Source organism: Berghia stephanieae, unplaced genomic scaffold (genome assembly GCF_034508935.2).
Source record: "Berghia stephanieae isolate SIO BIC M18660-M18661 unplaced genomic scaffold, UCSD_Bste_1.3 scaffold550, whole genome shotgun sequence".
In the NCBI taxonomy this organism is placed as follows: Eukaryota; Metazoa; Mollusca; class Gastropoda; order Nudibranchia; family Aeolidiidae; genus Berghia; species Berghia stephanieae.
The window spans coordinates 1-14,127 of NW_027626956.1; the positions used below are offsets into that span (position 1 = coordinate 1).

At 36.8% G+C, this 14,127-nt stretch overlaps 1 protein-coding gene across 2 annotated transcripts; it reads right to left on the reverse strand.

Moving 5' to 3' along the window:
- Positions 1 to 531: 531 nt before the first annotated feature.
- Positions 532 to 13,843, reverse strand: LOC144962027 (uncharacterized). Of its 2 annotated transcripts, none has more exons than XR_013643349.1 (3): positions 13,559 to 13,843; positions 4,410 to 4,580; positions 532 to 668 (listed from the first exon to the last, which is right to left on the reverse strand). XR_013643349.1 is itself a non-coding variant. In XM_078895017.1 (3 exons), the coding sequence occupies exons 1-2, from the start codon at positions 11,900 to 11,902 to the stop codon at positions 9,879 to 9,881; spliced, it is 363 nt and encodes a 120-aa protein (XP_078751143.1). In that variant the 5' UTR covers positions 11,903 to 13,843; the 3' UTR covers positions 549 to 668; positions 8,557 to 9,878. The 2 variants fall into 2 exon arrangements, 1 of the variants encoding a protein (XP_078751143.1); XM_078895017.1 differs by lacking the exon at positions 4,410 to 4,580 and adding an exon at positions 8,557 to 10,112 and having other exon boundaries at positions 549 to 668; positions 11,774 to 13,843.
- Positions 13,844 to 14,127: the final 284 nt, after the last annotated feature.

Sequence of the window (14,127 nt, forward strand, 5' to 3'; positions counted from 1 at the left end):
TCTGCTTTTTAAAAAAACATTACATCTTTGTAAAAACTCTTTGTTGCCTTCCTTCTTTTCTTAGCTAAGGCCTAATTAAAATGCACACTTCATGCTTTACAGTTTATTGTTGCTTTTTGGATTATGAAATGCATAGAAGATTGGTCCGTGTTGAAATTGTGCATTACGAGTACAATGTTTCAAGCCCCCCCCCCCCCCCCCCCCCTCCTCTCTGTATGTATGTCTCTCATACACACTCTCTCTCTCTCAATCTCACTTTCTTTCTCTCTTACTATTTCTCTCTCTCTCCCTCTCTCTCTCTCTCTCTATCTCTCTCTCTCTCTCTCCTCTCTCTCTCTCTCTCTCTCTCTCTCTCTCTCTCTTGCTCTCTCGTCTCAAATCTATACACACAAAGCAAAAGAAGTGGATTGAATAGTAAGTCCTCATTACCCTGGCATTGACATTTGCATTTGGACTGTCAAAAATACTAATAGTAATCCCACACTGCTGAAATCTGGCCTCGTTGATAACATACTCCAAACGACGACCCTGGTCAGATCTCAAGGTCACGTAACAGTCATCCCTGGTGGAAATAAAGTTGAAAGATCCACGGTGGAAGTGGATGGCAGTATCATCATCCCCGATATAATAACCCGAAGGGTTGTCGCAGCCATCTCCGGAAAGATTAACTGGAGAAAGAAATAGGAGAAAAAAAATTGAAATGATAACTCTGCATAAAGGATTATTTGGCTTTATAGCAATGTGTACAAACAAGGTGCGTTTTTAAAAATTATTATCCCATAATAAGGAACTTTCATAGCTCGAAAAAAAAGAGAGATAAACTCACCTGGATTGTTGCATGATGCGATGCGTATAAAGTATGTGTTTAATTGGATACCCATTGGTAATGTGCATCAATTCTAAGATAAATGATGTAGATGAATATAACCAAGATAAAAATCTTACAGTTTGGAAGCCCCACTTAGCGCAAATGTGTCAGTGCATGACATAATCAGTCGGAAGGTGAAAATTTTGGATTTTCATTTTTAATTTACTTTTTCACTTTCTGAAAGAATATGCTCACCAGAGCATTTTAATTTTTATTTGAAGTAAATCGGGTGATTTTTCATGAAGTCATGGTCAGATATCTGGGAAAGGTATCCAGCAACTTTTCTCAAATTTTATACTTTTCTAACTTGACTAGGTGTAAAAAATATTTAGAAATGAAATTCAGCTTTGATATTTCCCGAAGATGTACAAAAAGGGTTGGTTTAATACTTTATGACAAGAACTCATTTTTGATAAAAATTGACCTTCTAACTAAATTTGGCAATATCTCAGTTCAAACCTGTTCACCATTCAACAGTTAATGTCATCCACTGAAACAAATTATTTACAATTTGTTACTTTGTATTATAGCTAGATAATTGCTTTCTAATTTTAAATAGCAAGGTACATTTTTATCAACATTTTTTTGTTTTTGTTTTTTAAACATTTGAGGATAACTGGTATTCAATCAAATGCACATAAATATATGTAAAATGCAGAATTAAGTTCAATCATCAAAAATATTAAAGAGTAATTGGCAATGTTAAGCTTTAATGGTTTTCTGACTGAGACGTATAACAAAATAATGTATGGGTGGTATGTATATTTCTGCATGTGACCAGTGTGTGAGTGTGTATATGAGTTTGTTGGAGTTTGTATATAACTAGGTGTGCCTTTGTCTATGAGGATGTTTGTGTATGCATTTGTGTGTGTGCGCGTGTGTGTATGTGTGTGTGTTTGTGTGTGCTTTGTCATGAGTATATGTGTGTGTGTTTATGTGTGTGTTTGTGGTTTGGGTGTAGTGCGTGTATATAAGGTTGAATTGACATGACTTGTTTATTTGCTCTAGATATCTCACATGGAGATAAAATTTCGATGTAAGAGCTGCCCTTGAAAATCAATGACTTCACTGATAAGGAGAAAAAAAGGCTCCTGGCTTTATAGTAAGCTCAAGTTGCTTTTAAAAAGTTATGAGATAACGAATGTGGACCTTTCCAATCAGTCACAAAGAAATACATGAAGGTATCAAAAGTATGAAGAATGGGAAAGCAGCAGGGATCGATGGCATATATCCAGATATGATAACACACCTTGGACACAACGCAAAGAACTGATTGGCTGCCGCAATGTCTGACATACTTGACAAAGGAAGATACCCACAAACATGGAAACATGCTAGAGTTATAGCCAGGAAAAACAGCAACAGAGCCATCTAGCTATAGACCCATCTCTCTACTGTGTTGCCTCTACAAACTACTAGAAAAATAATATATTTAACAAGAATCACCCCTTACTTGAATCCTATAATCCCAACTGAACAAGCAGGGTTTCAACGAAATAGATGCACAGGTCCTTGCCCTCACCTCCTTAATTGAAAATGGATTTGAAAAGAAACTCAAAACAGGCACAATGTTTATTGATCTCTCTGCTGCGTATGACACAGTGTGGACTGGTGGCTTGATGCTGAAACTTGCAAAAATAATCCCATGCAGAAAAATCTTGAAACTGCTCTAATACATGACAGAACCTAGGAATTTCCATGCGGTACTTGGTGGCAACACCAGCAATGTCAGAAGAATAAAAAAATGGAGTACCACAAGGCTCAGTCTTAGCACCAGCATTGTTTAACGCCTACATAAGCAACATGCCTCAAACAACTTCCACAAAACTAGGATATGCAGATGACTGGGCCTTAGCATACCAATCAAGAAACTGGGAAGTTAATATAGAAACAACTCTTAGCAAAGACACCACGGCCATGAAAAGGTATTTTGACAGATGGTATTTAAAAATGAATACGACACAAACAGTTGCAACTGCATTTCATCTTAACAACAGGGAATCACAACGAAAACTGATGATCAAGATTGATGACACAACACTACCAACTGATCAAAATCCAAAATACCTCGGAGTGACACTGGATAGGCAACTGACCTAGAGAACCCATCTTGAGGGTACAGCAAGAAAGATAGGGAAACGAAATTGTCTACTCAGAAAACTGGCAGGAACAACATGGGAAGCATCGCAAACTTTTCTCAGAACATTAAACCTGGCCCTTTGCTACTGCGTGGCAGAATATTGTGCTTCTGTTTGGACGAGAAGTGCCCATACAAATCTTGTTGATGTGAAACTAAGAGACTCGATGCGAAAAGTAATTGGATGCCTGAAATCAACCCCAACACAATGGCTGCCAGTCATGAGCGCTATAGCATCGCCCCACTTGAGAAGAGAGGATGCAACACAGAAATGGATATCCAGAGCTGAAGAAGATAGTGGAATTCCCCTGCAAACCATATACAAACTGCGCCCCCAACATCAAGACTAAAATCTCGTTCACCTTTCTACCTATCAAAGAAAGAAAACTACAACACGCAAGAAACCTGGTGCGAGGAATGGAAAAGGAATAAGCCAACAGGAGGGTAACTAATTGAAGATCCCGGTAAATGTCTCCCAGGTCTACAGGATCAACCAAAAAAATACTTGGTAGCTGCAAATAGACTACGGTCAAAACATACAAGAACAGCTGCCAACATGCACAAATGGGGGCTCTAAGAATCACCAACATGCCCAAAGTGAAACCAAGCACCACAAGATGCAAACAACCTCGTACTAGATTGCCCAGAGACAAAACTGGAAGGGGGATTTGAAACCATCAACAAATGTGATGATGACTTCCGAACCTTGAACATAGAAATGTAGCCGAACGAAACTACTACTATGAGTAACAACGCAACAAACTGTGGTATCAAATTAGTTATGTTTCTGCAAGATTATTCTTTGTTTTACGTTAAAGTGTGTTTTTGTTTTTTTTTTGGGGTTAATTTGTTTTGTTTTGTTTGTTTTTGTGGGGGGGGGGGGGTTTTGAAGGGGGGAGTGGGGGAAGAGGGGGGTTTGGCTTCAGTAAAGTCCATGGGCGGTATGTCTCGTACTACATGTTCATAGTTGTTGCTGACTTGGGACATTTTGAAAATCGTCTTGAGCATTTTAATCTAATGAAAAATGCATTATATAAAAGCTCACATTTTAAATATTTCTCCACTATCCTTAAACACATATACACATATATTATAGGATCTGTGTTACATCAAAGTGATCAACAATATATACCAAAGATAAATTAATTATCCCTCAAATTACTAATCACTGATCACAAACCAGCTATTCCCACTTTTTTTTGTGTGTGTTTTTTTTTTTTTTGTTTTTTTTTTTTTTTTTTGTTTCTTTGTGTTTTTATAACCTCAGGAATGAGAGACATCCAACGTTTGTCCTCACTTTGCCAGTTTAGGTTTATCTTTATCTTATTCATACAATTAACATAGGCATAGGGATATTGACATTAAAAAACACCCAAAAAAAATTTTTTTTGAATTCTCACTTACTCTCACTCAATGTCTCTGGCAGAAATCACGAGTCCATCCAGTGCTACTAAAATCAACAATGGGACGATGCTGTTGATCAAGATGTGTATTCCCTTGAGAAAACCCGCCGTGTGCGATGGCCAAAGTGAATGAATGGATGAATGATCATGAATTGAATTAAATTGCTAAAACCTGCAATTCATTTTTATAAAAAAAAGTAAAAAGCAAAAAAACAGTTGATGGTGACGATGATGATGATGATGATGATGATGATGATGATGATGATGATGATGATGATGATGATGAGGATGATGATGATGATGATGATGAGGATGATGATGAAGAAGAATGTGGTGGTGCTGATTGTTGTTCTTCTTCTCTTAAATTTCGACCGAGAAAACTCCCACGTTGTCGACATTTCTAAATCTTGGAAGTTTCAGATAATATTGCCTACATATATATTTTAAAGCAAATCCTTTTACTTAAAAAAAAAATTGTCAGTGAGAATCAGAATCATGTGACGAGCAAAGATTTATAATAACTGCAATTAGTAGCTTGTGACGAGGCAGTAATAGTAAAGTAATGTTGGTGGCGGTATTAGTTGCTGTCGCAGCAGCAGCGGTAGTGGGGGTAGTAGTAGTAGTAGTAGTAGTAGTAGTAGTAGTAGTAGTAGTAGTAGTAGTAGTAGTAGTAGTAGTAGTAGTAGTAGTAGTTGTAGTAGTAGTAGTAGTAGTAGTAGTAGTAGGAATGATGGTGATGGTGGTTATTATTATTATTATTATTATTATTATTATTATTATTATAGTAGTAGTAGTAGTAGTAGTAGTAGTAGTAGTAGTAGTAGTAGTAGTAGTAGTAGTAGTAGTAGTAGTAGTAGTAGTAGTTGTAGTAGTAAGTAGTAGTAGTAGTAGTAGTAGTAGTGGTGGTAGTAGTAGTGGTGGTAGTAGTAGTAGTAGTAGTAGTAGTAGTAGTAGTAGTAGTAGTAGTAGTAGTATTGGTAGTAGTAGTAGTAGTAGTAGTAGTAGTAGTAGTAGTAGTAGTAGTAGTAGTAGTAGTAGTAGTAGTAGTAGTAGTAGTAGTAGTTGAGTCCTTGGAAAAGGCTCTTTACTCACATTCTCTCACCGTACTCAGGTGTAAAATGAGTACCTGGCCGTTAACAGCGCTGTCTTTGTCCGAAAAATTGTAATATCGCCTAACAGGCGTTATGCTCCGTCCTACGTGTTAAATGTTGCTGTTGACCAGGGACCACTTGTAAAGCGCTTTGAGCACAATTAGTGGATATTGCGCTATATAAAGCTCAATTTTTTTAGTGGTGGTGGTAGTAGTAGTAGCAGTGGTTGTATTGGTTGTAGTGGTAATAGTAGTAGTAGTAGTAGTAGTAGTAGTAGTAGTAGTAGTAGTAGTAGTAGTAGTAGGAGTAGTAGTAGTAGTAGTAGTAGTAGTAATAGTAGTAGTAGGAGTAGTAGTAGTAGTAGTAGTAGTAGTAGTAGTAGTAGTAGTAGTAGTAGTAGTAGTAGTAGTAGTAGTAGTAGTAGTAGTAGTAGTAGTAGTAGTAGTAGTAGTAGTGTATCGTAGTAAGAAGAGTGGTAAAAATGAGAAGGGGAGAGGTGTGTGGGGGGTGGAGGTCTCTGTCATGCACTTTCAGATCAGGATTTATAATCGGACTGTCATGTCAACACAGGATGTAATACGATACATTATACAATACAATACAATACAATACTTTACAATACGGTATATTAACAAACCATATCATCTTACTAACTATATAGCATTTTCTTGATAAATCATTTGTTGTTTCAAACCTATATCATCATCGCATTGTCATATCATCATCATCATATCATCATCATCATCATCATCATCATCATCATCATCATCATCATCATCATCATATTGTCATATTTTTATTATTATTATTATTATTATTATTATTATTATTATTATTATTATTATTATTATTATATTATTATTATTATTATTATTATTATTATTATTATTGTTATTATTATTATCATTATTCTATTATTATATTCATCGTTATCATTAAAGTAATATTGTATTACTATTATTATTGTCATCATCATCACCAATACAATTATCTTATGGTTATTTAAGATAACAGTAGCTAAGTTGTATGGCATTTCATCTTGTAATATCGTCAAGCAATATTGGGCATGGTCATAGTCTGGATGAGGGACAATCCTGATTGTTTGCCTGATGCATAGATCCAAATGTATGGACAGGATATTTTTCACCACTGCAATGCTCACGCTCAATTCAGATGTGCTTCCTTGTTGTAAGTGATGTATTAAGTTGTATTAAGTGTATTAAAAGGTGTCTTTTACTATATAAAATTGATGATTTATGAATCATGATTACAGAGTTCCCACAACTACACACACACACACACACACACACACATATATATATATATATATATATATATATATATATATATATATATATATATATATATATATATATATATATATATATATATATATATATATTTAATTCAAGTTCTTTCAGTGTTGTTTTCAAGATTGTGCATGGGATACCACAAATCCGTACAGCTTAAAGAAAAAGTCCAAGGTATAGTCTGGGAGTTAAATTGAATCCTCATAGTGCCTAACGTCTATCCAGATTATCCAAGTCATTGTCCATTGCCAACCACTCTATACACCTCATGATTCAAAATTGTTGTTTCAGAGAAAAGAGATTTAACAACACTAAAACACTAAGTGCAAAAAAAAAAGAAAAAAAATCCACCCAGAACTATCTCAATGTCAATCAGACAAGGATTTGCATCTCTCCTCAATATCAGAAGTGATTTTTTTGGATGTCACACTTGATATGCTTTTTCCTCAGCATATTTGCCTTAGCAAGGAGAGTAAAGTCCATTAACTCTCCTGCTGCCTCAGATGCCCATTCGCGTTCCTTTTAAAAAAAATGCAAGAATCGTTTCAATGGCTTTCTTATTTTTTTCAATTTCTGAATATCGTCATCCACGTTCTTCCTTTTCAAAGCTTTTTCACTCGTTTCTTTTCTTTCATCCTCTCTTCAAAGTGATAAAAGTACTTTTGTTCTACCTTGCTGAGCTGACAACATCAGATCTGTGTCAAACTGAACTTTGTTGAGGTCCCCAACAAAATTAATGTGTGATCGTTTATCACTTATGACCATCCTGGCACTTTTTTCTTTTTCTAAAAATAAATTACCCGGGTTTTTTATAGGTTAGTGGCAAAACACACATGTTTTTCCCGGTTTTCAGGGCCTCAAAAAACAAAATCTAATTTCCCGGTTTTTCAGTTTGCATAGAACTCTGCATGATGATGATGATGGCAATTGCAATGACGATACTAACGAAAGGGAAAAGAAGAAGAAGAAGAAGAAGAAGAAGAAGAAGAAGAAGAAGAAGAAGAAGAAGAAGAAGAAGAAGGAGAAGAAGAAGAAGAGGAGGAGGAGGAGGAGGAGGAGGAGGAGGAGAAGATGATGATTTTCCAAAGAGATACATTAGTGGCCCACACAGTAAAATAACTGGAAAGGCGGGGGGGGGGGGGGGGGCATTTTTGTTTCAAAATCATTTGTTACAACATTTTTTTTTTTAAAGAGAGAGATATAGAAGGAAGAGAGCATTTGAGAGTGGGGCATACTTACACTCTCACATTATGAAAGATTGGCTAAAGATTTTCTCTAGGCCTACCTGTAACTGAAAAAAAAAAAGGAATATTTCAACCAAGCTATAGCCAACTTCGTATGTATAAATCCAGAGCTTAACACGAAAACTCGATAACGATTGAAAGAAACAAAAAATATATTACTTTGATGATGACTTTTGTATCAGGGACCATCAGCAACCCAGCCCATCTCCCCCCCCCCCCCCCCCCCCCCCCCTTTTTTTTTTTCTTAGCTGACATGTATAAACTCATGACATATTCTAAAGTTACTTAGATCATCTAACCTAGATATGACATGGCCCAATGTTTCCAATTTTGTCGAAAAGGAACCCGTTTAGCATTGACTCATGAAATATGAAGAATAGATCGGTATTGAAGAAAAAAAAACAAACAAAAAACTTGTAAAATAATCAGGTGCGCAATCTATGTGTGTAATACAATCTTAGGTGCCCAATCTTATAATAATTTAAAAATTAAATGAGGCTTACCTTAAGGTGAAATTTGATGATAATTCCATTGTTACTGCATGACATGCATATTCCTTCACCGAAGAAGACCGGTCACCCATGATTCCTCACAATTCAAAGGCGAGTTGGTGGTTATGTAGAGTACGATGCAGTTGTCCGATCTATATAATCCTTTTCAGAATCACACATACTATTTCCTTCCCACATGAATTTCTCACAAAAATTGATATGCATAGGGTGGCAGAGGGCGGGCGGTGAAGGAATATGCATGTCATGCAGTAACAATGGAATTATCATCAAATTTCACCTTAAGGTAAGCCTCATTTAATTTTTAAATTCCATTGGTTACTGCTGACTATGCATACCTTCACCGAAGATTTTAAAGCCATAACCGCCAATGAGCAAAGGACTATCGATTATTAAGTACTGCCAGTCCAAAGGCTGTATCCTTATCTCTTACGATCGGTTTATTATATAGAACTTTCCAAAGGTAGATGCCCTAGCCCACCCGCTGATTTGAGTATAAGTGATATGTCAATATTTCTAACAACTGATGAAGTGGAGGCTGCTCTCGTGCTATGAGATTTAAATATCTTTGTATCAATCCCAGCTTTCGTTAACATCAGTTTAATCCATCGACTAATTGTGTCTTTGGAAACCGCCGCATGAGGGCTCAAAAAGCTCAGAAATAATTTTGAAGATGAGCGAAACGGTTTTGTACGCTTAATATATTCATTCAAGTAAGTAACTACACACAATCTCTTGTCCTCTATAAATGCGGGTTGTATGGCGGTAGTGTGAGACGCCCGCGGATTGGAGTGTTTCAACACTTTTTTAACGGAAAAAAATGCTTTTGTCCGTTGTATAATACAGTCATCGAGATCCAAAGCATGGATCGTCTGGCATCTTTGGCCAGTGACTAATGCACATAGTGTAACTAGTTTTAGCGTTAATAATCGAAGACACAATTCTCGACCCGGAGAAAGTTTTTCCAAGAATTTAAGAACTATAGACACATCCCAGGCGGTGCAGTATCTGGGATTACTGGGACGTGAATTAAATACACCCCTCATAAATCTAGTAATAATCATATGTTCGCCAATAGGTGGGTTATTGAAAATGGTAGATAACATTGAACGTGCCGTATGTATAGCACTGTAGCTGTATTTTAGTTTTAAACAAGTGCAACAAAAATTCCAGACAATTCGAGACATTTTCCAGCAGAGGTTCCCATCCTTTGTCCTTGCAAAATTCCAGCCATTTATTACAGTATACAGTATATTGCAGTCTTGTGCTTTTCCTCCATCCCTTCATAAGCATTTTGATCACCCCCTTAGATAATCCTAAACTAGTGAATTGTCCCTGACACAATGCATGCTACCATGTTTAATTTTGGATACAGCGGGTGCACTGCTACAGGATCCTGAGGAAGTTGAAGTCAGGATCTCTGTCTTGTCAGTAATTGAAGGGAGTTCTGACACAAACGCATCATTTTTGGCCACCATATCTGTGACTCCCATTTCGGTAATATCATTAACGCCTTTGGTGTTCTGTCTCGAGTAATTTTCCTTAATACTCTGGGGATGAGATTGAATGGACAAAAATGTACACATATTTATCTCATTTGTGAGCTAAAGCGTCAACAGCCAGTGCTTGTGCATCTGGGTGATAAGACCTATATTTCCCAATTTGATGTTTAATGTGAGACGCAAAAAGGTCAACTTCTGGCGTTCCAAAAGTGTGGCATAACTGCTCAAGTACAGTTTTATTCAGCATCCACTCAGTATGGGTATCGAGATAACGGCTATAAAAGTCTGCTTCTGTATTATCAACTCCTGCGATATGACATGAAGTTAACCACATATTCTTCTCTTTGCCCCACAGCAGTAGTTCTTTGGTATAATTATTGCACAACGAAGAAAGTGTACTGCCCGTATTGTCAATCTGTATTTGAATGTGAGAATTATGTAAATTGGCACAAAGTGCCATTGTGCCCAGTAAAGCTGCTCTTATTTCCAACACATTAATATGTTGTTGTGATTCCTCATAGGTCCACATACCTTGTGTCACTTCCTCCCCCTTAACTGCACCCCAGCCTAATTTGGAAGCATCAGTTCTAATTATATAATCTGGGTGATTTTGATACAGAGCTTTTCCACTGTAAACCCCTTCATTTATCCACCATTCAATTTCATTGATACATTCTTCTGTCAATGTTATACATTTATCATAATCATAAGAAACAGCTAATGCTTTAATTTTTGTCATCTCTAATTCCCTATAGAATAAAGGACCATATTCTACAGCGGGGAAGCATGCTACAAAAGTGCCAATGAGTTGAGCTACTTTCCTAATGGATACATGATTAGCTGAAATTTTAAGTGAGGAAGCTTTTAGAATGATTGTTTCCCTTTTCTCTTCACTTAAAGAAACCCTCATATCTAACGAGTCGAGTTTGAAGCCCAAATGGTGTAGTCGTTGAGTAGGCACTATCGTAGATTTGGGGGATATGTCAAACCCTAATGATTTAAGTGTCATCATACTATGTGTGATATTATCCATAGTCTCTTGGTAGGAGCCACCTTGTAAGTACAAATCGTCAATATACATGCTTGACAAATAGTTCTTTCTTCTAAGGTGGGCTAAAATAGGGCGTAAATTTCTTGTAAAAATCCTAGGACTGTCTTTAAACCCTTGAGGCAATACTAGATATTTATACACTTGTCCCTTATGACGAAATTTTAGGTACCGAGTAAATCGGTTGTCAATAGGCACGGTGTGAAAAGCACTAACAATATCGAGACTCGCCATATAGCATCCTGGTCCCATTAGATGTAAACATGAATCCAGACTCTCCATTTTGAAATGTTGATAGCATACATGTTCATTAAGCCATTTGAGATTCAATATCATTCGATATTTTTTATTCCTGATTCGCAACTCTTTCTAGCTCTAAGAAATACATTATTCATAAAATCTCCACTATCAAATTTACATTTTTCGAGAATTAATTGATCCTCCATTTCTTTAATCATTATGTCTAGGGCGTCTAATTTTTCCGTATTAAACCTCAGTTCAGGGGCAATCTTGTTTGGTAGGGTTTACTATTGAATTGAATTTCACAACCTTTAACACATAGTAAAACAAAAGGATCACTAGTAAATTTCTTCCAAATATGTAAATAATGTCGAGTGCGCCCTCCTAACGGATGGTCTAAATTCTCAAACTCAAAACTTACTCTTTTTACTTCTTGTTTCCTGAGCCCCTTTTCATGTACGGCTGCCTGTTGTGAGTTTGGTGGTTGTAGTTTTGGTAGTTGTTCTGCCTTCGTGTCTGGATCTGAGGACCCTTTTGCCCCCCTTCCCATCCTTTCTTCCAGAACGGGGTTCTTTGACCTAAAAAAGGGAACTTTTTCCCAGCACGGTTGGTATTGTATGGTTCCATACGTTATTTTGTGAGTCGTTGTGTATTTTTTTTTAGTTTTACACACATCCTTGATTTTATCAGGTAATTGTTCTCCAAATAGGAGACTTTTGACAGGATACGAGTCCCTACACAGTTGAAAAAATTCTTCTTTAAGTTCTCCTTTAAACAAAAATCATCTACAGATGTCCAGATAATGAGACAAGTTAGCCATTAATGCCAGTGAATCCGCAAATCTTGTTACCGCATTTTTAACATCTTCGTTTAAATTGTCCAGTGCACTTAAACTGTCAAAGCGCCCTTCATCATTCCTTCTTGAACTTTGACTAAATGTGTGTCTCGGACTCTAGTGGGATTAGACACCATCTTAGTAATTTTTTCATTGCATTCTACCGCTCTAAGTCTAGAACAATTCTGCGGGACTTCATATTTAGCATATAGCCGGTCTTTGGTGCTATTATCTATTCCCTTCTCTAAAATATTAGAAATTCCAACTGCAATGTCGTCGTTGATTATGGGCCCTGATGGCGCAACTGTGCCTGACACGTCCTTAAAGTATGCGATGCTACAGTTATCACTAGCAACGTCTTGGTCATGTCTATTTATATCCGCCTGGGAAGTCCCAGCCACATGAGTCATCATTTCATGATCGTTACCTGGAAACTCACAGGTTTCATTATCTTGTTGAGTTTCACTTTCGTGATAGTTATCATACGCCGTTTTCAATTCGGCAACTACGGGAATAGTTTTAGTCAACTCCGCTAATTGTTCTCTAATCATTGATAATTCACTGTTTTCGCATTTGTTCCCTTTCGATTCTTCGCAATTAGCGAGAGTATTAGTGAGGCTTATTCGCCTCTCTTTCCTCTTCGCGATTAGCGAGGGAACTAGTACGACTCATCTTAGCACAATTAGTGCGTGAGAGAGAAGTCATAGCCGATGATTGTCCCGTAGACTGCGATGCTGTAACACCATTAGTGTTCAACGCTTCATTTTTTGACTCAACTTTTCTTTTCACTTTAGAACACGATTTAGGACCTTTCTTTGTAAAGTCATCATGGTTTATTTCTGCGACATTTTTCTCCGATCTCTCACTAAGAGACGAGTGATTTCACGGCGTCTGCCATTGTTTATAACGAACTCCGCCTCGTCTAGATAAAGCAAGCAAACACCGGTAAAGAGGGATGAATAGTCCAATACAACACAAATAATTCTAAATTCTCCACAATAACACAGTCACAGTTAATTTAATAATGATGAATCATGGGTGACCGGTCTTCTTCGGTGAAGGTATGCATAGTCAGCAGTAACCAATGGAATTGTATTTGTATCAATCATTACCCATCATAGAACAGACTATCTACAAGTTGTAAAGTTGAGTAAAGTTAAGTAATCTAATGATTCAAAGAAACGGAATCAGGAAATGGGTGGAGAGTAAAACCGTGACACAACTTCCTAAATTTGGGTTAAGGTTCACCGCTGCAATAAAAAGTCAAGTCAAACTGAGGACAAAAATAATACACCTATCCGTTTTATTTGTCGTCCCAACTTATATAAACTATTGTTCTTCACTATTTACTGGTAATTGTCATATATTTACAGAACTGAAGGGTTCACAAGATGAACGTATCCACAAGTGAAGAAAGAACGATCCTAAAAGGCGTTCAGGTGAGATCCAAGCTTTGTGGGTTTGTCGTGTTTTCTTCCTGTTACGATTACGTGCTACACAGGTAAAAAGTACACTCTGTGACACAAAAATGATTGAAATTCTGTGGCTAAAAATAGAACGAATAGGGGACGAGATTGGCGACAACGAATGAAGTGGTCTTGCTCTGTTGTTTGATTGTTGTTTGATTCCGGTTCGAACAGGTAAAAATTCAGGGGCTGATCACTGCATCAGCGCTATTCTTTATGTGACGCTTCGGTATTCTTTTGTTGAGGCATTATCCCCCATCCCACATTAATGAACATTGCTCCGTGTATTCAAAAGAAATTAAGTACTTACACTAATGTAATAGAATGACCATTCTATCTAATGTTATTTGATTTTGTACTCTATTACTCTTTACTACTTGTCGCTACCATCACTATTTAATTGTATGCAAGTAATGCAAGACTGTGCCTCTGTGGTTGATATCAACATTTCTTTACTAGTGTGTGTTACTATGA

Coding starts and splice junctions, on each gene's coding strand:
- LOC144962027 (XM_078895017.1), bottom strand. CDS start 11,902: ATGGGAAGGGGGGCAAAAGGGTCCTCAGATCCAGACACGAAGGCAGAA. Junction 10,113..11,773: donor GGAAACAAGAAGTAAAAAGA/GTAAGTTTTGAG, acceptor TCTCATCCCCAG/AGTATTAAGGAAAATTACTC.